Raw genomic sequence first — 27,889 nt, 5'->3', positions numbered from 1 at the left:
GGAACCTTTTCTCGTTTTGTTTGTTTAGCCAACAGTTGAGCTCTGAAATTAAATCAAAAGCAATTTAATTGAAATCAGCCAAGGGATGAGCAGCAAAGCCTCTACTGGTATAGCTAGTAGCTGGTAGCTATCCTTTCTCACTTTGATTTACGTTTGGCAATAAAAATTCACTTTTCCCTCTGTTTTCTGCCCAGTCGGCCCTGGCCTGGCCCATTGACACCTACAAATTAATCAGAAAATGAGAGCCACGTTCTTGGCCTAATCTCCAGTAATAACTCATTGCCAAATGGCCGGCCATAAATCGCAGAAGAGCTGGAAAAGCAGTGGAAATTGTCGCGCTAATAACCGCAAAATGACAAAATTGCCACGAAAAATCAACGATGGCAATAATTTCAAATTTTACCAGAGCCAGAGCAGAAAGGCAAAAAGGACGAAGTCAAGTTTAATCTGGCCGGGGTCTGTAATGTATTGCCTTCGGCCCGAGGGGTAGCCCACCCGGTCTGATGAAGCCAATCGGATCTGAAGGACAGGGTGAATTTCGGAGGAGCGGTGCTCTGGCGAGGTTTTCCGATTTCCACCTGGAAAAAGTCAGGAAAGTAGGCAGACAACAGACAGGTGCTCAGCACCAGCACCAGTGCCAGGATTCAGGCTTTTGTTTTTGATTCTAAGCTGACAAGGCAGAGGGAAAAATCTAGCTTGGGCTTAATATATATGCGAGTGTATATGTTTTTTTGTTTCTGCTGTCAAATCTTTGTCCCCGGCACGAAAACAGCTTAAGTTTGTTGGCGGCTTAACAGGGAGAGGAGCCTCGTGGAGCTGGAAATTTTATTGGTATCCTGAAAGGGACAAATGGATTAGAAAATGGAGGCCTATCAGGGCTTGATATCCTTTGGAATGTGTCAGTCCTCTCTTTGAATCATTTTTTAAATCAATTCTGCAAACTACATCCTTTTTAAAAAGCTTCTCCGTTTAAAGTAAGCGGAGAGATGCCTTAATGAAGATTCTTTTTAAAAAATCATAATTAAGAGATACTCGCCGCATGGCTTCCACTCTCCCAAGTACCACTTGCCTCCTCCATTGCTTTGTTTTTATTTTTCCTCACTCCCGAGGGTCCATCATTTTCCATAGTTTAATGTCAGGCAATTAACTTTTGTCTGGCCCCCCCGAGAAGAGGCAGCTTTCAGTTGGGGGAGCCCAAGAGGAGCTGGGCCCAGCGAGGAGTAAGCCTGTCACATGACCTGCCAGTCAGCGATGAGATCATGCATAAAAAAGCCAAAGGAAAAGCAAAGCCGAGAGGAAGACCCAGGAAGGCCCAGGACCAGACCCAAACCAAAACGAAGCGAACTGAACTGAACCGAACCGAAGCACGTCCTCAGATGGAAATGGAAATGTTAAATGTAAATGCGGCATATGGAAAAAGCGGGAAACGACCTTGTTCTCTGTTTGGGCCTTAACACCCCGGGTGGGTGGAGTTGGAGTTCAGTTCTCCCCCGGCCAGATAATGGATAATGGCGACTCGAAGGGGGAGAGCATCGGAATCGGGAGGTTGGGCGGCAGCAGATTGGTAGATTGTCACAGGCAAATAGGCGGGACAACGCGAAAATCAAGCAAGTAAATGCCAATACACATGCACTGCCAACAGCACACAGAGAGAAAAGTAATTAGGAAGTTAAAAGTTAAAATTATTCAACAATTTTATTTAAAAGTAAATAGTTATTAAAGTATACATGCGGTTTGTGAGAGGATCTCCCTTGAAAGAAACTCATTTACATTTGAAATCTAAAAGTAATTGAAACTTTTATTTCAAATGTACAAATATAAATGGACGAGGGCATTGAGGCACAACAGGAAGAGGAGTCTGGTCTAAGGATGCTGCTACTGCGGCGGCGGCTGTAGCTGTGGCATTCAAGGATTCAAGGCTTAACATGGCGTAAACACAAAAGCCTCTAAAGGCATCAACTGCGGCATATAAAGTGGCATTACACATAGAGCATAGGACCATCTAGCTAAGGCCAGAAGGATGGAAGAAAAAAAAAATAACACACGAAATAAACGCAAACATGTCCTTTGGCAGGAAGTGCCGCAAAGACAAAAAGAGATTGTCGAGTGGCATCGTCGACGCATTAAATTGAAGATGATGATGATAATGCGCCAGATAAGTCCGGAGGTTGGGGATCTGGAGTCTAGGATCTGGATAGTCCCCTACACTCTGGGGTCCGAGGGGTCATAGGTAACTGCCAACTTAGCGTCAATAAATGGAGGAGTAGAGTCGAGTGGGGTTGAGAGCCGTTCAGGGGCGGTTGAGAGGGCGGAAAGGTCGTCCTCGTCCGTCGTCTGCAACAAGCCACGAAAAGAAGGAGCAGTTGGAAAAACAGCCACAGGATAACATCTGCCATTTGCGGCCAGGACGAAAGATGAAACAATGCGGCAGGAAAACAAGGCGAAAAACCGAACCAAAAACCGGGGAAAGGATATGGCTATATGGCTGCGGCAGTAGCGGGGGCGGCACCGGATCAGGACATGTGGGATGTTGGGTACTATTTACTTGGCATTAAGCAAACTTCAAATAAAAAGGATAACGAGCGCATTGCGAGACACGCAGCCAACTCAAAATGCCCCTGGAACTGGCTCAACAATGGCAAAAAAAAAAAAAAACGAGCAATCAGAGAGGGGCTGGGGCTGAGGCTGAGTGGCATGCCCCAAACTGAGGATACTTCGAGTGAGAGAGACAAAGAGCTGGCTGGCATGAAAGGCACGACAATTGCACACAATTTTCATTTATTGTTTGGCTACACATTTGGTCACATTATGTCGACTCCCCCTCGATGAGCAGAAACAAAAAAGGCTTCTCCACAAATAATCGTACATTCGCCTCCCGTTCGAGGAAAACGAGGAAAACACACACACAGCAGGGTGTAAGGGAATTTTCCTGAAACACACGCTTATGTCCTTAAACATCCTCAAAAACTCTGCCTCAAAAGTACAGAAAAAAAAATAGAAACAGAAAAGGAAAACCCAAAATGCCGCCTCAAATTTTGACGCTTCATTTCCATTTCTCTATCGCTTTTCCTCGTTGAGGTCACTTTGGCTTTAGGGTTTTCGTTTTCGTTTTCGGTTTTTGGTTTCTGTTTAGGACTTGGGGGTTAAATTCTTGGGCTGACTTGGCCGGGGGGGGGTTAAGGGTTAAGAAGTTGGCTAAGGTTGCAGGCGTGTGCGGTTTGTTGTCTCCGATTGCAGAAGCAGAAATCGGAGACAAGATTCCAATGAAAATGATTTAAATGTTTAAAAATTAAGTAAGGAGGTAATGCTTCAGACCTCTAGGCAATTTCAATTTTCACAAATATCCTGGAACTGTTTAGCTGCGGGCTTCTGTCTCCCTTATTTCGATGATATGGCCAAACGGCCAAAACAAACTTTGCATTGTTAGTCATGATGATGGCGATATACTACCCTTTTCCCCAGTCATCACATATCCATATCTAGGAGCCTATTGTTGTTGTCCGATGTGGATGATGATGATGATGTGGATGTGGATGTGGATGATGTCAACAATGCAAACAGCACGCGTCGCTTGTCGCCCAGTTCCTAGGGGTTCAAGGGGTTCCAACAACAGCCGGGCGGACAATGACTCGGCATTGTTTCTATATATTGGAGTCTAAAGCCAACACCCCACTCCCCACCTAATGATCATTAGGGATCTGCTGCTAATTAAAGTAAATTTTGCGATTCAATGAAACCTGTTTATGGTTAAAACAGGAAGCTCCTCCCAGGCACGTCACCTAAACATGTCAATAATATTCCAAAATGTCAAATGTCTAAATGCTAATTTTGCACATTTGTTTGGCTTTTACAGTACAGACCAGGGCAGTTCAAAAAGGGCTTACATTTTAAATTATTTTAATTAATTATTTTGCTGAAAATGTAAGCTCAAACACCCTAAAGAAATGTTAAGAATTTTATATATATATTTTTTTAAAAGCCCTCCTGCATCTTGTGTCACTCTAGCCCTATATCCTTGGCTTCCAGAGAGCTGGAGAATGCCATGCAATTTGCGCAATGTGTGCAAATTTGCAGAAGCCGCACCAAAAATTTTATTTACAAAATTTTCGTGCCAAATTTGACTTTTGCCAAACGCACCAGAGTTCAAAGCTTCCCAGTACCAGCTCCAGAGAATGATGTGATGTGGGGGGGTGCCTGGGCCTGGAATCCATGGCATTTGTGCAGTTCTCCTGCAGCTGCAGCTGCCGTCCAAATATTTTTCCACTGACTGACTAATGAATTGAGCAGTGGGACCCAAAACCGAATCCAAATGCTGATCAGCATGCAAATTTTAGGCACTCCCAAAAAAAAAAAAAAAATCTTCAATTTTTTAACTTTAATATCAGAAACAGAAAACTATCTAAAAATGATAGAATTAAAGCCTAAACCTTACCAAAAACTCAATTTAAGCCCTTCTGTTGGCCAGTTGGCAAAAGTTTTTGGCCAAAAAAAACAGAAACAAAAAATGAATCAGAGTTATTTCCGTTTTCAATTGAAAACCATGCAACGAAACTCAACCGGAAAATTGTAGACAGATTTAGTTTTTTTTCTGTATCTCCTGTCCTGTTTGATGGGTTTATTGTTTGGAATGGTTTTGTTTTGTAAAAATAAAGAACTATCCACCTTCCCAAACATGATTTCCATCAATAGCCCTCAGGACCTACCTTTTTTCGGGTTTAAAATAAAATTTTACATTTTGTCAATTAGGTTTTAATTACATTTTTCGTACAGCCCGAGTTCACCTCAAACATTTTGTTAGCTAATAAAAAGTTTTTTCGAGGTTTCTGCATTTTTTCCAATTCCACAAATCTAATTTTGTCTGAAAACTGAAAATCAAATTTAAAATTGTACTTGTTGTAGTGCCATTTGGGAGGTCGGGAAAGAGTGGAAAATATTTACAGGCATATCAATGTCCACATATAAATTTATTATGGCCGTAAAAGAGTTGCAAACAAGGAATGTGGCATAACACTGGAGTAGTAAAGTTTTTGGGGCACACATGTTGCTTGAGGCAAGCTGCCAATAGGAGAGGAATAGTATCCGAACTGCAGATGCTCTTTAAAAGTGAATATGTTATCCATATGCCCTCAAAAAACTACCATAAATTTTGGCCAAGTTCTGTCATGAGTTAGAGAGTTAGGTGCCTCATAAATCATCATTATCATACGAGTGTGTAGTAGTTCGAAGGATAATACCCGCGCGAAAGTTGTTAGAGTGCATTACAATTGACAGCCCAGCCGAGTTGGAGCCAGGAGGTCCTTACTTTTGTGGTCGCGTGTATGGAATTCCTTTTGCTCGAAGGGAGAGAAAGAGGTTCGAAGAAAGTATGAAAAATCTGCTGGCAAATAAAGCCAACAAATGTGGCTGAACAAACCATCGACAATGGTTAGGGAAAATAGGAAAAACCAGTGCAGAAAAGAGCTCAAGAAACTGCAAAATGGAATACGAAAATAATAAAAATGAAAAACGCATGGCAAGAAAAGTACGCAAAGTGCTGAACAAATGGAACAACTTATAAAAGCCAACCATGCCACACAGCCAATAACAATAACAACAACTGCTACGCTATAGTGCCACATGCTGCTGGATAAAAAAACAACAACTAAAACAACAACAATTGGCAGCAATATGAACAACAATCTTGAATATTGCACGTTTACATATGTAGATACATTTCCTGCAGCAAATGCGGCAGTAGCAGATGCTTCTTTCAGCCAGCCAGCCAGCCAGCCAGCCAGCCAGTACAGCATAGCAGTTGGAAGTGAAAACGAAAACTGCACCGAGTTCTCAGTTCTCAGTTGAACTGAAACTCAACTGAAACTGAACTGAAAGTGAACTGAAGCTGAGCGGAAAAGAAACAGCTTGGAAAAAATCAAGAATTTACAGGCAAAAAAATTCAAAGATTACAAGTTATTTAATCAAATATTAAAGAAAATAGTTTGGAGTTAGAAAATAATAAACTTCTGAAAGATAAACTTCCCTAACTCTTAGCTCCTTTGATGTTCATAATAATAAATATTTTGACTTACTTGATTATGATTTTCTTCACTGCATAAACACGTGGCATTCACTGCCAGTTAATTTAAAAATTGTATTTACATTTGGCCTGCTGCTAGCTGCCCCCTTTGGCGAGGGGGCGGGCTTGGAGCCTGAAGGGGCAACAAATGGTGGCATATAGGGGCTGGGTCGAGGGTCGAGGGCCGTAGCTGAGGCAGAGGATTGTATTGTTTACATTTAGTGCAGCTTCCATTCACTAGCAGGAATAGTAGCAGCTGACGGTGCTCCGGGCAGCAATGTGGCGACTTTGGCTTTTCCAGCTAGCCTGCGATAACAAAAACACAGGCATTGCAACAGCAACAGCAGTGGCAGTAGCAGAAGCAGTAGCAACATTCAGTGTGTTTTTGTCCCCTGAGGGTTAAGTTCTGGACCCACGATGGAGTATCCTGAGTAATGCCATGGCATAGTGGCAGCTGCGTCACACTAAAATTTAAATAAAAGTGCGTGGCTCACCTGAAATATTGAAATATTATTCTTCAAGTCTAATATCCTGAAACAAAGGCCAGCCACAGCTTAGCCAACACGTGGCTTAATTAGGGCGGAAGAGGACCTCTTTAGTTCGATTCAATGTCCATTTGCGTCACAGTTTAGTTTCCCAGGGAAACCATTCAAATCCGACATGATGTCCTGGCAACCAGACGTCCGCCTCTCACTCAGCCTCAGCTTCCGGCCAGACTATTACTTTTCCATGAAACTCTCCGACATGTGTGAGATGTATATTAGCCATTCAAAAACACCTTTCAAGGAAATTAAGGGACAAGTGGAACTGACAGCTACAATTTCTTCTACATCAAATGGCTCACAAATTTCCATTTCCCTTCTAATGCAATTTCTTCTGAGATTTTTGCGATGACAAAGAAAGTTGGAATCTGTTCAAATTAACTAAATATTTACAAATGCAATGAAATTGTGTCTGCGGGTGGCAAAAAGGAGTTGCACTAGAAGCTGAAAATTAATTTTACATAAAATTAAATGCATGGCAGTTGCTGCTGCTGCTCCTGCAGGACATTCTCAGCTTCAAGGACAATATTAAAAGCAAAGTTTCGCCTCTTTTTTCGTAAAGTTTCGCCTCTCGGCTGGTGCTAGCCTTGTCTTTTGGTCGCCTCCCAAATGAATTTAATTATTTAGGTCAAAAGACAGGGCAATGTCGTGCCAGTCCAGTACCAGGACAATGCCAGCTCCTCCTTCTTTTTTTTTTAGAGAAAAGCATAGAAAAGTCGGGGAATTGGGTTTATTATGGGGCAAGGTTATCACCCGATGGGGTTCCTCTCTTGTTTCACTTTTTTATTTGCCGCCCAGCACGTTCCAGCTGAAACTTGTACTTTGGCTTTGCTTTTTCTCGGCTCGGCTGTATCCTGAATTGTATCCTGAACTCTCCCCTATTTGTTTTACTTTTTCGCAAGTAATTCCATCTTACTCCTACGTCTAATTCCCGGCTACAATAAACAAAGCAGGCAGATCTAGTTCCCTAGATCTTATCCCTAAACTTTTTCAAGATATATTCTTAAAGTTTTAAAGTCCTTCAGCTTAGGGCTAGATAATATAATTTAATAACCATTTTATTTAAATATTCCTGGAAACAATTTGATGGCCAACTAGAGCATCCAAAGTCCCCCAAATCCCCGTAGAGCCTCTAACATTCTGCCAGCCCATCCAGAACTTTTGTTTACTTTCTTCTCGCCCTCATTTCGGAACCTATTTTTTGGCTCAGCTCGTCTGTTCTGCGTTGCGCGTCAAGTAAATAAATAAAAGCAAAAAGTTTTTGGCCCGGCGCACGACTGTTACTGTTACTTTTGGCCCGGCTAACTGCCATTTCTGCCACGGCCCCGCCAGCACTAATGACATCGTTTGTGGGCGCTCCTAGGCCGGGCTCCCAAAAAATCTCCATGTGTGTGGCTGGAAAAACTTTGTCAATAATTTTGCTGCCTATTTAAAGCAGCCTCTAGCCTCCTCCCTTTCCAGCTCTCCCATTTTTTTTTTCTCTCTGCTGTTTACCATTAAAATTCCAACCAGACAATTTACAAAAATTTGTGTTGTTTAAATAGCGAAGGAACTTTTTCAGAACCCCCACTCCCCCGCCACACACACAGCCTTTTAAATTAATTTGGGGCAGCTTTGATTGCAGCGGCGTCTGTTTTCCTCAGAGGTGAAGAAGATCCCGGAATTGTTTATGCCCCGAAACATGTGGAGGCCCATAAAATTAGAAGGAGCCGGAGGAGGAGGGAAACTTTTCATTGATTTGCCACAAATTGTGTGCCATAAAAATAAACTGAAAACTGGACAGATGAGAATATTATAAGATGGAGGGGGAGGAGTCAGTCAGGTCCAATTATGTTGTGTTTGTTCATTTGTATCTAGCCGTTGCACAGATACATCTGTTTGTTTACACATTCATTTGCAGCACAACTCCAGGGGCAGTATATCAATAGAGCACAGGGCTATGATGTCCATAAAATACATTCTTCATATCGTATATATGCGGTAACATTTATTAAATCTTTTGCTTCATTTTTCTCAACAATTTTTGTGTGGCATTCTGGTCTCTGGTCTCTGGGCCTCTTGGTCTCTGTGCTTTTGACCAAACATTTGCTTTGGTCGGCACAATTTGATTCCGTTTTATGGCCAACCATTGTCAGATACATATGTATTTTGTACAGAATATCTAGTATATGTATAGAACCTCTGTATCTAGTATCTGCATGTGTGGCCAATAAAATTTTTAGTACAATTAACATTTGTCCGTTTATCAGTTGGTTTTGCTTGCTCTCTTATTGCTCTTGGTTATTTTTTTGTCTAAAAAGCTTTTTGCACATTTCATTTGTGAATTCATTTGAGGATGAGGATGAGACACTGCTGCTCCCAGAAACTCTACAGATTTTCTTTCACAGAAAATGACACAAAAACCTGAAACAACAAAGCCTTAAATTTTTGCCTCAAAAATTTCATAGTACTCGGTATTGTATCTTAAAATCTTTTCTGGTTTGTTGCTTCTCTTTGATCCAGTTCGTGATCGCTTTAAAGTGTTTTCCACTTTGGATAACATATGAAAGTTTTACTTTTTTATGCCTTGCTCGTTTCAGGCACGTTTTTCAGTTTCGGTTTTATGGATCTCCAGATTCTAGATATATATGTTCTGGCTGGGTTTTAGGCACGTTCGAATGGATGAGATCCAATAGAGCGTTTCTGGAAGCAAGTGCATGGTAGGGAAGTCTTGGGCTTTAGTTTTTTATGATTATATTTTATTTCTTCCACACTAATTGTCATCGCTCTCTTAATGCTGTCAGCTTCCTTTATCTGGTTTTTATGGACACATCTTCAAGTATCTCAAGCCATGTATATTCACAGCTTCTGAGTATCTCTACCTACCTTGTCTTCCCTCAAACTGGTTAGAGCTGTTCAATTAAATGATTTTCTTGTTACCAGACTTAATGTGGATGCTAAATACTGTCCGCTAGTCCGGGTATGAGGATGAATTCAAGGAAGGACTGGACTGGTCCGGGGATGGTTGTTTATTTGTCTCCGTTGAATATGTCTTCCTGTAATTTATGAGCAGTGGCCAACTAGTTTCCTCAGTCTTGGCCATTGCTATTCCTATTCCAATTCTTGTTTTTCTATTTTTTTTTTTGTTCTTCCCATGTCCAGAACTGTGGGCCGCAGTTGTTTTAGTTTATGCGCTCAATTTAGTAACTAGTTAGCCAGAAATGGTCGGTACTGCTCCTGGTCACTTTGGTCTCCACACACACATACACACACACACACACACAGAAGCACACATCAGACCCGAAAACCACTCACGGGCCAAGGAATAGAAATGGCAATAGCTGTGACTCTAGCAGGGGCATGTGGCAAGAGGCATGAGGCAGGGGCAAAACCAAACAAGAAACTAATAAAAAGCCAAAGCAGAAGCCACAAGAGCTCATAGCTCAAACGCGCTGACAGCAGGCACGAGTTATGCGTACGTATCTCCACTTGAAGAGGGAATGGGATCTGGAACTAAGAACTGTAAGAGGGCAGTGGGCAGAAGTATGTGGAGCTTTTCCAACTAAATGCTATAAAAATTCTTGACTTAATAGCAAAACAAGACAGGGAACAAGCGTATATCTAGAGGAGTGTGTTTGCCAAGGTACACAGAGATAAAATAATAGAAAATTAAAAAAAATATGTAATTAAATATGTTAAAAAGGAAATCTTCAATCAGAGTATCATTTTAGTGAAAAATCAAGTTAAAAATATATAGAATAGAATTAAAATTAAAGCCATTATTATGACCACAGCTGTGTCTGATGTGGAGAAACCCGTGTGTAGGGCCACTAAAGAAAACTAACAAGTTACAAAAGCAAACCATCTGGCCGGAGAGATGGCAACGATGAGAATAGCAAGTCCAAGGAGCCGATGCTGGAGAGAAGTTGGTGGAAGCTGTGCCACCACGTCCATATGTAGCAGCAGCTTGCAAACAAGAAAAACTTGAAAGGCCAAAGAAAAACATTTAGTAGATGATGAAAATCATGGCAACATAAACTTGAAGATGCCACAGCCACAGCCACAGCCAAGGGAGAAAGGATTCAGAGACCATTCAGGAGATAAGTGAAAGAAAGGAGTAGAGATGCCAGTTGATAAGACTCTGATTGGGAAAAGGAAACACTATAAACTCATTTTCGATTGGCTAATGGTTATTTTAAATCAGTCTTCTGGCCAGTTTTCAAAATCCAATTTAGGCATTAATTGCAAGGCCAGGGACTATATCTATTCCCCCATTTCTCCTTTTCACAAAATTTATGGATGGCTGCTGGAAAATTTGTGTATCTTTTTAAACTTAACGTTCATTAGTTACGAATAGAAAGGCCCGAGGAGGAGTGGGAGCTATCTAGCTGGGGGGAGGGTGGATAAGTCTTTTAGGCGCCTTATCATTTATCTTGGACCTCGGGCCAAATGTTTTCTGGCCTGCCAATTTCGCGTGCCATGCCTGGAATGGTGTGTGGCGGTGTGGCGGTGGAGGAGGCACAAGGACGAGTTGTTCATTCGGGTTTTCGTTTTGGTTTTGCGCTTGTTGCTCATATCAAATCGCTTCTGCCTTGCTGTCTTGGCTTCTGTGGCCTGTGGCTCAGCGCGTGTTTGGCGGCTTCCTCCCAACTTCTGCCCACTTCCCTGGCAGCCTCCCACACATCAAAATTGGATTTAGCCAAGTTAAGCAACGACCATTCAGGGAGTTAAAGCTCAGTCGATTATTTTTAATGGATTTTGTGCTCTGGCCTAGCCCGCCCGCCTTTCGCTTTTTTCCTCCTTGCTCTTTGGTAATTAAAATTAAAATTAATATTAGCCAACTGCTCTTTGGCTTTTATTTCTCCTAATTTTATATCTCCTTTGATAGTTATTTTTTTTTCTGCTTAAATGGCTTTGAATTCCATCTCAAATTTAATCTTTCAAGTAAAAGAAAATGTATTTTAAAGTAAAGTACCAGTTTAGTTGCTCGGAATACTAATTGGTGAGGAAATCCCTCGATAAATTGCATTAGACCTTGTCGCTCCGAAAATCGAGTTAGGTGAAAGTGAAAATTCTAAATGAAATGCTGCCCTCTCGGATTAGTCATATAAATTGCTTCACATGCCCAGATCTACACTAAATTTTTTATTTTTTTTTTTAACATTTCCCTTCTGCGTGGGCATCTAAACCCCAGAAAGATTTTCCTTCCATTTATTTTTTCCTTCAATTTTTTGTTCAGCGAAGGTCTTTGTGTTTGTTAATAGTATTTTCCAAGCGAATGGTTGGGGACAGGACCTGGGACTGGGACAGGGACTGGTACAGGATACTGGAGTAATTGCTGGAGAGTGAGTGGGAAACCTGGCAACAATTTGGCAATTGATTGGAAAAATATTTCTAACACGATTTCCAGAGGTCCTCCTCCATCGCCCTCCCTTTACTTATTTTTTTTGTGAGATCCTGCAAACTAATTCAATTATTTGCGTACATAATTTAAGGACCGTGTCCGAGAGCGTTGAGCAAGAAATTTATATGCAAAACACGCATAAAATTGTTGCCCTTCTTCTTCGTGGGCTCTTTTGATTATTTATGAACACGAAGCGTCGGCTGTGAGGCAAATAATTGAGGGAACTTCACTACACTCCAAGACTACTACTGTTTGCCCGGCTTCATTTTAAAGTAATCAAGGGAATGAAGGGCCTATTTTTAGGTCACTACTCCACGATACTGGTCGGTGGTGGGGGCGAAATGGCAGGAATGCAATGCAGAACAACCCGACCGGGTCTGGCCTGGCCCAAATGTGTAAAACATGTTCGCAAAGTGACAATTAAGCCAATTTGAAGCCATTTAGCGGGCAAGCAACTTGAAACGCAAACAAAGGCCACACGGCCGCTCGGCAGTAGCAGTTATGGTAACTGAAACTGAAAACTATACAAAACTGAAGTATATGGCCAGAACAGAACGAAACAAAATGGAACAGAAGGAGGTCTTGATTTCTAACCAAACAATGCTTTAATGGTCGCCGGCAACAAAGCCAGACAATCAAATGTAATTACACGCACATAAACACGCAAAAGACTCAAGTAAAAGACTGAGACTTTGGCTTCAATCTACAGCTACACAAGAAGAAATAAAAGTATAGAAAATATTAGAGAAATAAATGAGTGGTTTTATGGAGAAATTTGACTAAAGTAAGTTGTCAAGAGAGGCTTAAAAAAATATTAAAGACAGGAATCATTTTTTATAGAACTTTCAAGCAAACTAACTTTTAGTTTTTTCTTCTAGTGTACAATTGAGACACCTGAACCCGCACAGACCTTTTATAAAAGGCAGCCGAGAGAGAATCACGCAATTTACTATAATTTGCAGAAGGAGATTGTGTAATGGAAAGGGTATAGGTATAGGTATGGGGGTAGAGGGACAGACGGAGTTGCTCCAGTTTCTCGAGATTGCGGCAACTAAAGTTCTTATACTTCTCGTGGCTGTCAATGGTCGGGGACTGTGAGTTTATGAGCAAAGTCATTAGGCAGCTGGCGACACTTATCCAGGGGGCAGTTAATTACAAAGTGGTTGTGGCTTCCAGAAACTTGAAGGCTGGAGGAGGAGGATGGTGCTGGCGAACGGACATAATTTCACGCCATTTGCGGTGCATAAGAGGCCACTAATGTCAGACTATGACTTGCAGTCTCCAAGCCACAAAAAAATTAAGTCTTGGATGAATTTCTTTCCTTTTAAAAACAGGAATTGAAGTTGATGATGAAGTAGTAGCACCTGAAGGGTTCTTTTTGTTTTCTAATTAAAACTAATTCCAGTTCCTCGAACTTCTTCTAAAATTATTTAAAAAAAAAAAACATCCACTCCTACGCGGTTCGAAGCTCTTTCATCCGAAAATTAACTCTCCTTCTGCTAATGACCCTACGACCGACCTTCAGACACTTCATTAGTTTAATTAATAATTGACAAATTTCGTGTCTAATCAGACGGCGTGCTGGCAGCCTAATCATGCCAAGCTCTCGGGCCCCATCTTCCACTGATTAATTCAATTAGAAGTTTTGGATTATGCCGCCTGATTATGCCAAAAATGCTGCGTGTTTATTAATTTTTCTTTGCAGTCTTGCTGTTTTTTTTTTAGCGGTTTTGCTTTGATTCGCTCTGTGACTAGACTAATTTTCCATGTTTTTCTTCTCCGCTTCTCCCATCTCCAGATTATCCCCGCGTTGAGGTCGGACCCGAGAATCCTTTGCGGGTGGAACGTGACCGGACTGCCAAGCTGGAGTGTAACGTGGATGCCAAGCCCAAGGTGCCGAATGTCCGATGGACGAGAAACGGTCGCTTCATCAGCTCCTCGCTGGTCCACACCATCCACCGAGTGTCGGTGCAGGATGCCGGCAAGTATACCTGCAGTGCGGACAATGGCCTGGGCAAGACCGGGGAGCAGGAGCTCATCCTGGACATTCTCTACCCGCCGACGGTGGTCATCGAGTCGAAGACCCGCGAGGCGGAGGAGGGCGAGACCGTCACTATTCGATGCAATGTGACCGCCAATCCCTCGCCCGTGACCATTGAATGGCTAAAGGAGGGCGCCCCGGACTTCCGCTACAGCGGCGATGTGCTCACCCTGAATTCCGTGAGGGCGGAACATGCCGGAACGTACGTCTGCCGGGCCGTGAACTGGATGCACAGCCAGGGCCAGGAGAGGAGCGAGCGTGTTGGTAACTCCACGGTGGCCCTGCTGGTGCGACATCGTCCGGGTCAGGCTTACATCACCCCCAACCGCCCTGTGGTGCATGTGGGCAATGGCGTTACCCTCACCTGCTCGGCCAACCCGCCGGGATGGCCGGTGCCGCAGTACAGATGGTTCCGCGACATGGACGGCGAGTTCTCCAGCACCCAGAAGATCCTGGCCCAGGGACCCCAGTACTCCATCCCCAAGGCTCACTTGGGCAACGAGGGCAAATACCACTGCCATGCTGTGAATGAACTGGGCATCGGTATGATGGCCACCATTGTCCTGGAGATCCACCAGCCCCCCCAGTTCCTCGCCAAGTTGCAGCAGCACATGACCCGCCGCGTGGGAGACACCGACTACACGGTGACCTGCAGCGCCAAAGGAAAGCCAGCGCCGAGCGTGAAGTGGCTGAAGGACGGCGTGGAGATCCAGCCCGACCAGAACCTGTACGAAGTCCAGACCAATCCCGACCAGGGCCTCAACGGCATGGTCACCGTTCAGAGCCAGCTGAAGTTCCGCGGCAAGGCCCGTCCGAATGGCAACGCCCTGGTGCCCGGCGATCGTGGCTTGTACACCTGTCTCTACCAGAACGAAGTCAACTCGGCCAACTCCTCCATGCAGCTGAGGATCGAGCACGAGCCCATTGTCCTCCATCAGTACAACAAGGTGGCATTCGACATCCGGGAGACCGCCGAGGTGGTCTGCAAAGTTCAGGCCTACCCGAAGCCGGAGTTCCAGTGGCAGTTCGGCAACAATCCATCGCCCCTGACCATGTCCTCGGACGGACACTACGAGATCAGCACCACCACCGACAACAACGACATCTACACCTCCGTCCTGAAGATCAACTCGCTGACCCACTCTGACTACGGAGAGTACACCTGCCGAGTGGTTAACTCCCTGGACACAATTCGGGCGCCCATTCGGCTGCAGCAGAAGGGACCGCCGGAGAAGCCCACCAACCTCCGGGCCATCGATGTGGGCCACAACTACGTCACCCTCAGCTGGGACCCCGGATTCGATGGCGGCCTCAGCAAGACCAAGTTCTTCGTCAGCTACCGGCGGGTGGCCATGCCCCGCGAGGAGCAACTGATCCCGGACTGCGCCACTCTGGCCAACTCGAACTCCGACTGGGTGGAGGTGGACTGCCAGCGCGACATTCCCTGCAAGGTCACCTCGCTGGAGCAGCACCAGAGCTACGCCTTCAAGGTCAAGGCGCTGAATCCCAAGAGCGGATCACCCTACTCCAATGAGATCTTGGTCACAACGAAGGTCAGCAGGATTCCGCCACCGTTGCAGGTCACCTATCAGCCGAGTACTCGCATCCTGGGCATCGATGTGGGCGCCACCTGCCTGTCCCTGGTGGCCGTTGTGGAGTCCCTGGTGAATGCCAACACTCCGATGGCGTCCTGGGAAGTGGTGGCCACGCTCGACCAACTGCAGCTGTCCGGAAACGGACCCACCCACAAGGATCAGGAAATCGATCGACTGAACGGACTGAACCGACAGACCGGAAGCCGTGCCCTGGGTCTGCCCAATCCCGACGACGAGGACAACAGCCTGAACTCGCTGGCCCTGGAGGACGAGAACAAGCCCACCGTGCGGGTCAAGCTGTGCTTGAGGTCGAACATGGAGCACTGCGGAGGCTACACCGATGCCGAGGGTGAGTAGAAACTAAAATTAATCGGAAGATCCTGGGAGTTAAAGTTCTGGGAGTTAAAGAGAGAGAAGTGGGAAGTGATTGGCTGGGAGGGAGAGAAGGATGTCTGGAATGCTCGCAGGATGATTTCCATTATATGCAAAGCCATTACGAGCAATTGCACCACTTGAATGACCAGCAGCCTGGCGGACAATCAATCACTCATCCAGTTCCTTGTATCCTGCATCCTGCGTCCTGTGGCAGTGGTCGCGGCAGCGGCAGCGGCGGTCTCTTCGCTGTTTACCACCCATCTTTCAAACAGCGATGCTGCCATTCATCCAACCATCCATCCCTCTATCCATTCATCCCTCCAACCATCCATCCATCCACTTCAACTCCTTGCAATGCATTTTTCATGGCTCCATTTCATCTCTTTATGGTCAAGGATTGCACTGAAAAGTGGACTTCAAGATGGGGGAGAAAGGATAAGATTTTAAAAATTATGGAAATTATTTATTTGAAAAATAATGATAATCTTCTTCGAACTATATTCTAATTATTATTTTTCCCTCTTCTAGTTGGAGGTCCTTTCATTGCGGAGAGCAGTGTGGCCACGCCCACTCTGATTGCCATCATCGTGTCCTGCATCGTGTTCGCCCTGTTCGCCGGCCTGATCCTGATGTTCTGCCGCTGCAAGAAGAACCAGTCGAAGAAGAGCGCCGCCGCCAAGGACTACGAAATGGACTCGGTGCGCCCCTCCATTGTGGCCGCCCAGCAGAACCAGGCCCCGCCCCCGTACTACCCCGCCTCCGGTCTGGACAACAAGGCCCTGGAGCACTCGATGGATCTCGCCCTCAGCATGGAGGAGCAGAAGACGGCCCTGTATGCCGCCCAGAACGGCTACAGCTATCACCCGGGCAGCGGAGTGGTCGGCGTTGGTCTGGGAGGCGGTGGTGTGGGAGTGGGCGTGGGCGGTAGTGTGGTCAGCGGCATGGGCGTGGGCGGAGGTGTCGGCGTGGGAGGAATCGGCGGCAGTGGCGTCGGAGTCAATGGCATGCTGCCCCCGATGCCAGGAAACGAATGTAAGTACCAGAACCCCTTTCCAAAATTTTCAAAGCAGCCCTCCAAAAAGGTGCCGAAAAAGGATAACTGAAAGACTGAAAACCAAAGTGAGAAATACTTCCGGTTGGGACATGTCCTTTTGGTCCTTTACGATTTTTTTTCTTCAATTTTTTGTGTTGCTGGTCGAGAGGTAGAGGAGCAGGGCTTCCACCTGCGGTGATTTTTCATTGTCGGCAGGACCAGCACAGTCGCACAAATACGTACACTTCCGCACAAAATGAAATCCCTGCCACCATTTAGAGGAAGAGAGGGGGGGTGGTGGGGCAAGTGGTGTTGCAAAATTATGCGGCCCCCTGAAAATGGGAGGAAAAGTGCAAAATGGAGTTGAGTGCAAATCGATGGTGGAGGCGAACATTCATCAAGCGCGCTTTCTATTTTTATTTTTTTTCTTCCCATCCGCCCACCCACGCACCTGGTGGGGCAGGCAGGAGAAGAAAGGACGAAAGGAAAGCACTTTCCACTTCCGTTGTAAATTTGTTGAAACAGCAATTTTTTTTCTAAACGTTACTGGATTTGTAGTATTTTGTAATATACTTTCCATTTTCGATTGTTGTTGCCGTGCTGTCGCGCACATCGTCCGTCCATTCATCCTGAGAGGTCCTTTCGACGCCACCCCTGCCTGCGGTGGGATGACCCCGCCATTCTGATTCCATTCAGCCGCACCCCCAGCCGCATGTCTCTGGTGCTCAGGGTATGTGCCACACACACACAAAATGAATGCGTAAACTGAAGAGCTTTCTGTTCAAAAAGGACGACTCCTCCCCCATCTCTGATCCCTTTGCGGTTTCACACAATTCACCATACAATTCATTATTAATTGTTGTACTGCTTTTCGTTTACTGTTTTCGGTTTCTTCTTTTTTTTTTTTATTATCCTTGCCCACTCGCCCACACAATCGCGCCCCATCATGGTGTCCTGCGAGGGGGTGGTGGGTTCGTAATGATGTCCAAATTAAAAATTCCCTTTAAGCAAAGGACATGGACGGTAATAGGAGTATCCTCTCACCCATAACTGGACATTGGGAATTTGTAATTTCTATTTGGTTTTAGCCTCCAAATTGGCAGCTATTTTTGATTTTCCAGAGTTTCCTTTTTGTTGCTTCTGTGTCCTGTGCTTTGGCAATTTCGAGTTTCAATTGTTTTCGAAGGCCAATTAAAATTTTAAGGCGCTTAGTCAGGGCCTTTAGGGGGTTAAGACTTGGGGGTGGGGGTGGGGGGAAAACATTGCCATTTAATTGCATTTAAAAACGATTTCGGTGGAAAAAGGGGGAAGTTGCACGAAGTGGGAGTTGCAGTAACAGCTAATTTGCCAAGTGAAAGTGCCATGAATAATAAAGATTGCAGCAGCAGGAGGAGGAGGGCAATTGCAGGACCAAAAGAGGAAACTCCTTTTTTCCCTCCCCCCCCCTCTCTAGCCCAGTCATTGTGAGCGCTAATTGCCGCTTAAGGAGCAGGCAGCCACAAGCGAAGAGTCGAAACACACGAGGCCACACCGAAATGTCCTTAGCCAGATGCTTTCGTCCTGGCTATGTTTTGCACTGACAAAATTTATTATTTAAAATTTAAGAGTTTGAAATTAAAGGATTTGTTTGTAAAGGAGACAAAAGCAGCTAAATATTTTAGTTACTTTTTGTTTCTATATATTTCCTCTAATATATCCTTTTAAAATTATCCTTTTTTTTTGCCATGTAAAGCTCCTTTCGTTTACACTTCTGTCTGCTACTGAGAGTTTCTGGGGGCCAGCGGTGCAGGCGGTTCATTGTTTCAGTTGCCTGCACTTTTCGGGCTCGTTAACGGCCACCCAGCTTGGGCCACCACTGGGAGCCCCACCCCAACGAACCAACTCTCGACTGCTCCTGCTCCTGGTCTAGGCCAAAAACCTAATGAACTTTGCATGTAAACCGGCGACAACAATAAAAACAATCAAGTGAGTGGCGGGAAAGTGCCGCCAATAAAGGCAAAGGTGAAAAAACAGAGCTAGAAGGGAAATTAGGGTTGCAGTATAATCCTTTCAATTTTAATCCTTTCTTAAATAGTTATTAAATTTTAGTTTGTTAGAGTTTGTTGCACTCTCTGCCGTCTCCAGGATCAAGTCCAAGGAGGCTGAGGCCACAAAATACGCCCACGGCTAGACGGCAGGGACAATAAGGACGCCAGGACATGTTCCAACATAACAGAACAAGGAGCTGAATTTAGAAAACCAAATAAATGCAAACAAATGTCGTCGCATACACCGAAAAGTCAACCAACCGTCCAAAATAGAGAAATGGAAAATAAAAATGTGGAATAAATGGTTAAGGGGGGGGGGGGGGGGGGCGGGCTAACAACAAAAAAATAGAAAAAAAAGAAGAACAGAAGGAATCTCGCGCTTGGCAAAATTTATGCGCTAAATAAATAAAGCCATGAACCCGCGCGACGGGCCAACAAATGTCTGCCATGTTCAACTCTGGTCTGGTTTAGTTGGGTTTTGGTTTAGATGGGATTCTTCTGGTTGGTTCGGGGGTTCGGTGGGTGTTGCCATAGGAATACCATACCAGCTCCAGCTCTTTTCTATGCAATTCAGTTTGGGGCTTCGGCCCCCGAAAAAGCAAATAGCCGCAAAATAGTTTTCCAGCGCCCCAAAAACGCTATCCAAAAAAACTGAAGAGCGGGCTATGACACTTGAAAAAATATTCCTAAATGCCAACATGATTTTTTATGGTTTTTTTTTAGGAATAATATTTATATTCATGCTCTATATATTTTATTTAATATTTTTTGTATAAAATGGAAGACTTTTTATTGGCGCCCTTTGTTTAATGTTTGTCTTCTGGAACATCAACCCCTTGGACATGTTTTTCTTTCAAATAAAAGAGAAAGAGGACCGAAAGGAGGGGTCTAAAGCTGTTAAAAAAGGCTTGGCTGCCTTGGCCCAGCTGACAAACTGACCAGGCCAACTGACCCAACCCAAACCCAAAAAGCAAACCAAAAACCAAAACCAAACTAAACCACACACCAACAACATTCCGAAGACACTATCTATGAGTTCCAATTTGCTGGCTTTTTTTTTTTCTTTCTCTCTGTCTTTTTTTTTGCAGTTGACCAAACTAATTGGCTTAAATCTAAACACTGTTGCAGAAACAGTAAAAACATGCTGGAAAATGAAAGGGAAAACCCCTTTACGGTATTATGAAAATCATCAATACCCTTGGCCTGAGTCTGAGCCTGGCCTGGTAGCTAGTGAACTTTTCTTTGTTTAAGACCTTTCAACTTTTTTTTCCTTTCTTAAACTAAAAATTCTGTCATGCCCAGCTGATCAGGAACAACACGAAGAACTCCTGTGAGAGTTTCCTTAACAAAGTTACTTCACTTCACTCTTGTCGCCCCGCAGGCTTTTCATTCATTACCAAAAAATCCAAAAAAAAAGAAAAACCAAACCTAAGAAACTGAAGCTGTGAGTGCTTTCAACATTTGGGCCAACTTCGGCGAAAGGGAAATGCCAAAAGAAAGGCAGTAGTAGCAGTAGGAGCAAGTGGCAGGGAGAGTGGTAGCGGAAAAGTGCAACACGGCAAGTTCAGGAACTCAGGCTATAGGATCACACTTTCCCTGCACTCGTCGCAGATGCCCCAAAAAATAGCTCTGGCCCTTGTTGTGCCTGCCAAGTTTAAGCGCATTTAGGGCAAACGCCAAGCAGACTCTGCGATTCTCCGGCCCAGGGACTTCGAGTCGCGTCGCGTCGCTAATTAAAAGTGCAACAAGGCAGGCGAAGGAGCAGCACCAGAGGTTGTAGGGTTATATGCAGAGAGAGAAATAATTACACAGAAAAGAAATACAAATTGGAAAAAATATAATACCAGAGATACCAGAGAGGGAGATTTCCATAAGATATTCTGTTAAGACAGCCTTTGAAACAGTTTATCCTTATAACAAATAAGACCTCAATCCCCATCCTTTTTTTTTCTCCGTGCATACATTAAAGCCCAGATGAGGTTCAACCCTGTCGGCGCCATTAACACCCCAAACACCGAACTGGGCTCGAGTTCAGTTGAGATGAGTTGCCTCGAGTGGAAGCCAAGTAACTGGGAGCAGAAGTGAGGCAGCCGCCCAGCCATCACAAGTTATGCCCCTTAACCCCGGCAGGCTGCCCTGCTATTTAGTTAACCGTTAATGGCATTTGAAACTGTTTTTATTGTGCGTCTGCCTGCCTGCCTGCTGCTACTCCTTCTACGGCTTCTACTGCCACTGCCACTGCTGCTGTTGCACAAAAATGTTGCATAATTGTAAGCGCTTCCGGTTGAAAAGTTTGTCGAGTGAATTAGAGGGAAAACTTTCCACCAGCACCAGCCCCAGCACTTTTACATGAAAAGATTTTCCAACGCAAACTGTACTAGAAAAGGGGTAGTGGGAGGTCGGTGGTTTAATAAGCTGTTTTGTGGAGGCGGAGGACTGGGCTGGGCGTGACTGGGCCCAGAACTATGCCGCAACTGTTGTTGTTATTTGCTCAAATCAATGCACAAAACTTTGACAAACTTTAATTGCTTCAAAAAAGGCGAAATAAATATAAGAATCAGAACCAGAAATCGGGTTGTCTGGGACAAAAATGTTTCTCTCCAGACAATGGAAATGCATTAAAATTTTCATCATCATGGCCATGGGAGTGGGAGTGGTTATGGAGGTATATTTTGTTATTTCGGTCAAATATTTGGCAAACTTGAGCAATCAAAAGTTGTTCGCTGACAAAAGATTTGATGCTTATCAAATTGAAAAGTTTCGCTTCTCATCGTAGCATTGCAATTCGAAAAAAAATATATAATAATAATAATAACAATGAGAGTGAGAAGCAGAAGCAGAATGTTGAGGCATAAAATTACCAAAGCAAATATGCAAATTGCCAGAGCCAAGTTGGTCGCATGAAATGTAAATGAAGTTAATATTATTACTGTTTTAGTTTTATGGCTAATCATAAAAATTATCACGCCCACCAAAACGAGGCATAAAATCGTAGCCCTAAACTCGAACCCTAAGCCCAAGTCGCAGTTTCCAGTTCCAGCTGCCAACACGCGAGTAGTAAGCCAAAACTTGTCATAAAAGTTCGCATTTCTCAGGGAAGGGATATGGAATACTATATAGTATAGTATAGTACCTATATATAGGACTGTCTAGAGTGGAACTCAATCTGTGGAAATTCACTAAAATCGAACCATTTTATTGCCTACTTTTTCATGCGTGACAAGAGCCATTGCACTGAAAAATAGGCAATGCTTTTTGCCCAAGTTCTGTTTATATTTAATTGTTTATGGGATTTGGGGAATTAATTTTTACATTTATTTTAAACTTCTTCCTGACAAATCCTTCCAAAGGCATGAAATTATATTTTCGAATGCCCATTTTTGTGCAGGCTGATTGGGAAGTCAAAATTCAAAAAGTTTTTGTGTGGCGGCAAGCGTGCGTTTAATATTTATGAGTGATTTATCACGATATAAAAATAATAATAAATGCGTCCAGGCAGCCAGCACGCACCAACAAGCAGACGGAGGAACCATGAATGAAAATGCCAAAGTCATGGCAGGAAGCAGGACACCGGAGTGGGAAGAATAGGAACACCAGCTGCTCCTCATCAAAGGCAGAAGCGAAGGACAAAGAGTCCTCCGTACTCCGGTACCCCATAAAAATTTGTCAAAAAGTTGAAGGGCATATGGAGTGAGGGACAAAGAAGTGAAATTCTGTGTTCCAACGGGGTTTATGGCGCTCGGATAGATTTTAAGTGGCGCACGCGGCGTATGCGCAATGTGATGAACTATTAATTACGCCTTGTCTGAACGAGGGCGCGTTCCTTGGCCAGTTAATAAATTCGTTTAATGCCTCTGTCATTTTTATGTGTTAATCAATAAAAATCCGGCCCGAAACTTTGTTGTGGAGCCGAAAGTTTGGCCTAATTTTAATTAAATTTTATTTTACTGCCAACAAGCGAAAGTTTCTGCTTGGCCATAGGCCAAATAGTCACTGTTTTCTGTTACACAGGACAGGTCAGGATACAGGACTTTGCCATGACAGTCTCTTGACTCTGGAATATATATTTTTGATATTTTTATTTAAGGCCCCTTTAAGCCACTTGACAATTACTGGGGCACATTCATCATCCGCCATTCTGTTCATGTTTGTGTTTTTTTTTCTGCACTGTTATTACAGGGGTGAATATGGGCTACATGGAAAACAACTACTCGAACTCGAACAACGGCGGAAGTGTCAACTCGCAGGACTCCTTGTGGCAGGTGAAAATGTCGGCGGCGGCCGTGGGTGCCCAGCAGAGTCTCGTCCAGGCGCCAATGAACCAATATGTGGAACAGCAGCCCGCCTACGGTTATGATCCGCTGACCCACGGCGGCTATGGGGCGGTCGATGACTACGCCCCCTATCCCCATCTCACTGCCACGCCCAGCCAGGTGGGCGACGAATACCACAATTTGCGCAACAGCCAGAATCCGTCCCGGCAGGACTACTGCAGCGATCCCTATGCATCTGTGCAGAAGCCCAAGAAGCGAGTCGACCAGCATTTAGGTGAGTTATTTTTAAAAGGATTAATATTTTAAAGATTAAGGATAGTTTGGAGTGCAAGTGTGAGTGTGATAAAGTGTTTAAAAATGAGAGAATCAATCAATTTCTTAGCAGATTCCACTACTAATACTACCTCTAATGAAATAATGCTTGTAAACAAATTTCATCAAAATGTTTCAAGAAGGATGCCAAAGATGTCGAAAATTACACATAGATTGCGAAGAGAGGATTTGTTGGAGGAAGTTTGCCTCATTTTGATTGATAAACTTTGGCGAACGCACCGAGAAGCGAGTGAGAGAACCCAAAGTTTCTATTTTCTGACACATTAAGCTGTGGTGCTATCATGTCCTAGAACTTTCGGGAAAAAGAGTAAGGTCCTGTCTTTGGAAGCGGCCTATGTCAAAAGAAAAAAAAAAGTTTGGGCCCCAACATTTCTGTTGGCATTTTGGGCTTTGGCTCGCTTTCAGTTATGACAAGTTAAGCACTGAAATGCTGAAATCTAAAATGTTTCTGCGCCCTTTTTGCCATGCTAATTATAAACACAGTCCGGGGTCAGGACCAGGACCAGTCCAGCTACAAAAACATGTCGCAAATAAATAATATTTTGAGGCAATATGCTGTTCGAACATTCCGGCTTGGCTTAAAGTATTTGCCGAGTTTGCTTTAAGTTCACTGGAGCACACAACACAAACCGCAACGAAATCAACAAGAACGCCAGAAAAACGGCAGGGAGAAGGAAGTTTGTGCCCTTTGGCATCCACAGCTTGTTTTTGGGATTGTCTATGTATTTCTGTCTGTCTGTATACTTTTCGCATCGACTGTGTGTGTGTATTCGAATTTTTGCGGAATCCATTTTTGCCGCATGGCCCATGTTGTTATGTGTGTTTTATTATTTATATACACTCTGATAAGTTGCTTAAATATTTTAAAACTATTTAGGAAATGGCTTCTTTCTTTTAAGAAATATTTAAAAAATAAATGAGTTCTATTTTTAAATATTCTTCAATACATTTTAAAATGTGAAAACATATTCTCTTTGAATATATTCGAAATGAATTAAACAAGCGTATTGACTCTTCGGTATATGTGTGTTATTCCTGAACTTTTCATATTGTTTTTGTTGTGGAACCGCTGGTGTTTGTTTGTCGTTGTTATTGTAATGCCAATAACACCGCAAGTGTTTTAAAATATTAAATAATAAAAAGCGAACCGAACCGAACCGAACAGACCCCAAGATGAACAGCCACAGTGAGAGTTTTGAGTTGGATCAACAGCAGCAGCGGTGACTGTAAAGCGCCCATGGGTCGTATGCGTAATATTCCTTTACGTTTGTATGAGTCTGTTGGTGTTGGCCACAACTATGAGCTTTGTATGTGTGTGTGTGTCTGTTATCTTTACGCTTTATGAGCACCAAAACCCGCAAAAAAAAATACATTTTTGGTAGCTGGTTGTTGTTTTTGGGGTTTTATTGCCCAGGACTCGCAGGACTCACTCGCAGTATGGTACTGTTGTTGTTGTTTTTGTTGTTTTGCCTGAATATTGTTAGCTGGCATTTTTTTTTTCTTCTCTCTGTTTTCGTTATGTGTGTTTCATCTTTCTTTGCGCTTTGGTGCGTGCATATAAAATGCAATAAAAAAAGGGAAAGCGAAAAAAAGCACTGGAGGCTGTTTCCTACCCCTCCTCATATTTTCTTTCCTCCAATTTTTTTTTTTTACTGAAACTAAAAGCAAGACAACAAAAAATTGTAGAGAGAAAAAAAGGCAAGCCCATACACTACTGGTTTTTTACTCGGTTCCTAGCAACAACTAAGAAATGCACAACACCCAGGCGAAACAAAAACACACACCCAAAAAACAGTCAGCCGAAAAAAAGTGCTGAAAAAAAAATGATTGCAACTTGAAATCCCAAAAACTAGCAGCATAACAACAGCTGTACAAGCCAAAGGCGAGGCGTGGATGCTGCAACTATTCGGTCATGTCAATAAAATGAAACAAAAATATCGAAGAAGCTGCACACCAAACAGCACCAGCTACGAGCTACAAGATGGAAGATACATCCCCTCGAGTGCCATCAAAAGCAAAGCAAACTAAAAGCGAGGCCAGCAAAATGGAGGGGCAGGGGCTGGGGGCTGGGGGCAGGGTGGTCTGGAGTGGGTTAATGTTGCAAAGGGGGAGGTGGCAGAGTGGGGGGAAACCCAGCAGATTGACAGTGCTACAATATGCAAATACATCTTCATTACATTGATGTCAGCTTAAGCACAGCTTGCAACTGCAACTGAATGTGTGTGGCCTTCTGTGTGTATAAGTATGTGTCAGTGTGTGTGTGTGTGTATGTGTGTGCCTGCAACTGTCGGTGTTTGTATGTTTAAAAGCTTTTACACTTGCCAAACTCACATTTGAGACCCCTCATCGCTCACTCCCTGCCTGCGCTGCTCTCTCCCTGCCAGCCAAACCTCAGCTGACTTCTGTGCTATGCAAAATGCATCCAATCACTGAGAGAAAAACAATGGTATTAAATACTTTCAAACCTTAAATAATTCTACCAAAAAAAAGGTAGTGAATTTTTTGCACTGCATATAGTGAGTGAGCAATCAGACCAGAGAGGAGGGATGGGATAGCTGAGGTGCTGGCCATGGCCGGAAGGAAGTCTGCGGCCAAAAGCTGCGTAAGCAAATTTTTTCCTCATCTGTTAACATGCAAAGAAGGTTACACACAGAATAAAGCATATGAGGGGATATATGAGGATATAGGAAAGGGTATGAGGGAGCAGTAGACATACTGACTGATTGATTATGCAGACTTTTGTGTCAGTTGGCTGAGCGCTTTTGTTTGGTCTTTTGTCAAACACACCCACACACTGCCAGCCAGAAAATGGCTTTAATTCATCATTAGGGAATGGGGGGTCGAAAAGAGAGAAAGGCAGCCACAAGATGAAGAACAAGACGAGGATTATCCTGAGCTTTTAGCAGATTATTCAAATTGCTACTTCATGAATATACATAAACGATATTGATTAATATCAGAAGCATTCATACACCCGCGACATATGCCTCCAGACGAGAGCATAATTGAAGCTCGGATATGGGTCGGTCCGAAAAGGGAGAACTTTCAATTTAAGGGATTAAGTGAAAGTCAGCAAGGATCCCTGCTATCGGTTTCTAATTGATTAATTTCTTTAATGCTATTGCGGAAAATAGAGCTTAATACCTTGGCCATTTCCCTTGTAAACTATCTTATTCAAATCTCGGAAAATTTGTTTATGTTGAGGAGGTTTGCTTCTCATTGAAAAGCTTACAATGCAGTTTGCTTTTATGCTAAGCAGTAAATGCCAAGAAAACTTATTCAAAGTGCCATAAGAATCGTGTTCTGGCTGCGCTTTCTCCACTATCCTCTGGCTGGCAGGATTCCAAATGCTTGCAAAGGATGAAGGCGAATGCGAAGGCGGCTGGCAATAGGGAATCACATAAATCACATGAGTCAGGATTTTTGCAACAACGAAAGGAGCTTCCAGAACCAAGAAGAAAAAAAAAACATAGCCAGGAGAAACACACTCCACAGCACTAAACACACACTAAGTGGATTTGTGAAGTGGAGCTGGGAGATGGTAGAAAGCCAGTGGCCAAAAGGCAACAAATGATAAGCGCTTTGGCTTCTCTATATATTTTTTAACCCCTTCTGCTCTCTGCCTGGGAGTCTCTGTTCACTGTGCTTGTGTTGGTGGGATAAACTCATCTGCAATTTGTTTACTTTCGACGTATTCCGAAAATTTACTAAAAAAAAGAATGGGTTATTACGAGCTTAGCATAACAAAAAAACAAAAAAAAACCAGAGCCAGAGAATAACAGAAAACGAAAGGGTTAGCTAAAACAAAAAAAAGCTAGAAGAGAAACACACACAGACACTGAGAAAATTTGCATCCTAAGACAACTCGGGGAGGGGAAAAAAAGGCAAGTGGAAAGTGGCGACCAACAGTGCGTATGCTTAACGCAAAAACGATTAAGTTGTTGAGAGTCGACTGAGACTCTGAGTGGAAATTGAAAAACAGCATGAAAAACCACTAGCAGGCATCGAGGCAAAAAGGAAAACTAGTATGTGTATGGGAGGCGGAGGTGGAGGCGTGGCACAATAAAGTTATGCGCATAATATCCTCAGCTCACGTATTGGCCATAAAATGCGACCAGGAACCCAAACAGGAGCCAAATCTTCGAACAGTTGAAAATCTACGAAAGGAAATAGTTGGAAAAAAGGATTGGCTTTTTCAGCTTTCCTCCTGGCTTTTCTCCCCATCTTCCCG

The 27,889-nt window shown here is 43.7% G+C and overlaps 1 protein-coding gene across 2 annotated transcripts in view; it reads left to right on the top strand.

The window, feature by feature from the left end:
• Positions 1–27,889, top strand: part of LOC6503385 (hemicentin-1) — a 78,065-nt gene that overhangs the window by 45,822 nt on the left and 4,354 nt on the right. For both annotated transcript variants that reach the window (XM_001965296.4, XM_032455494.2), the window contains exons 6-8: positions 13,779–15,965; positions 16,520–17,023; positions 23,231–23,599. In XM_001965296.4, the coding sequence (XP_001965332.2) occupies positions 13,779–15,965; positions 16,520–17,023; positions 23,231–23,599 (3,060 nt within the window). The remainder of the gene's footprint in view (positions 1–13,778; positions 15,966–16,519; positions 17,024–23,230; positions 23,600–27,889) is intronic.

Source organism: Drosophila ananassae, chromosome 3R, assembly GCF_017639315.1.
Source record: "Drosophila ananassae strain 14024-0371.13 chromosome 3R, ASM1763931v2, whole genome shotgun sequence".
NCBI lineage: Eukaryota > Metazoa > Arthropoda > Insecta > Diptera > Drosophilidae > Drosophila > Drosophila ananassae.
Note: the sequence above shows the minus strand (reverse complement) of the source record. Positions and strands in the feature narration are given on the sequence as shown.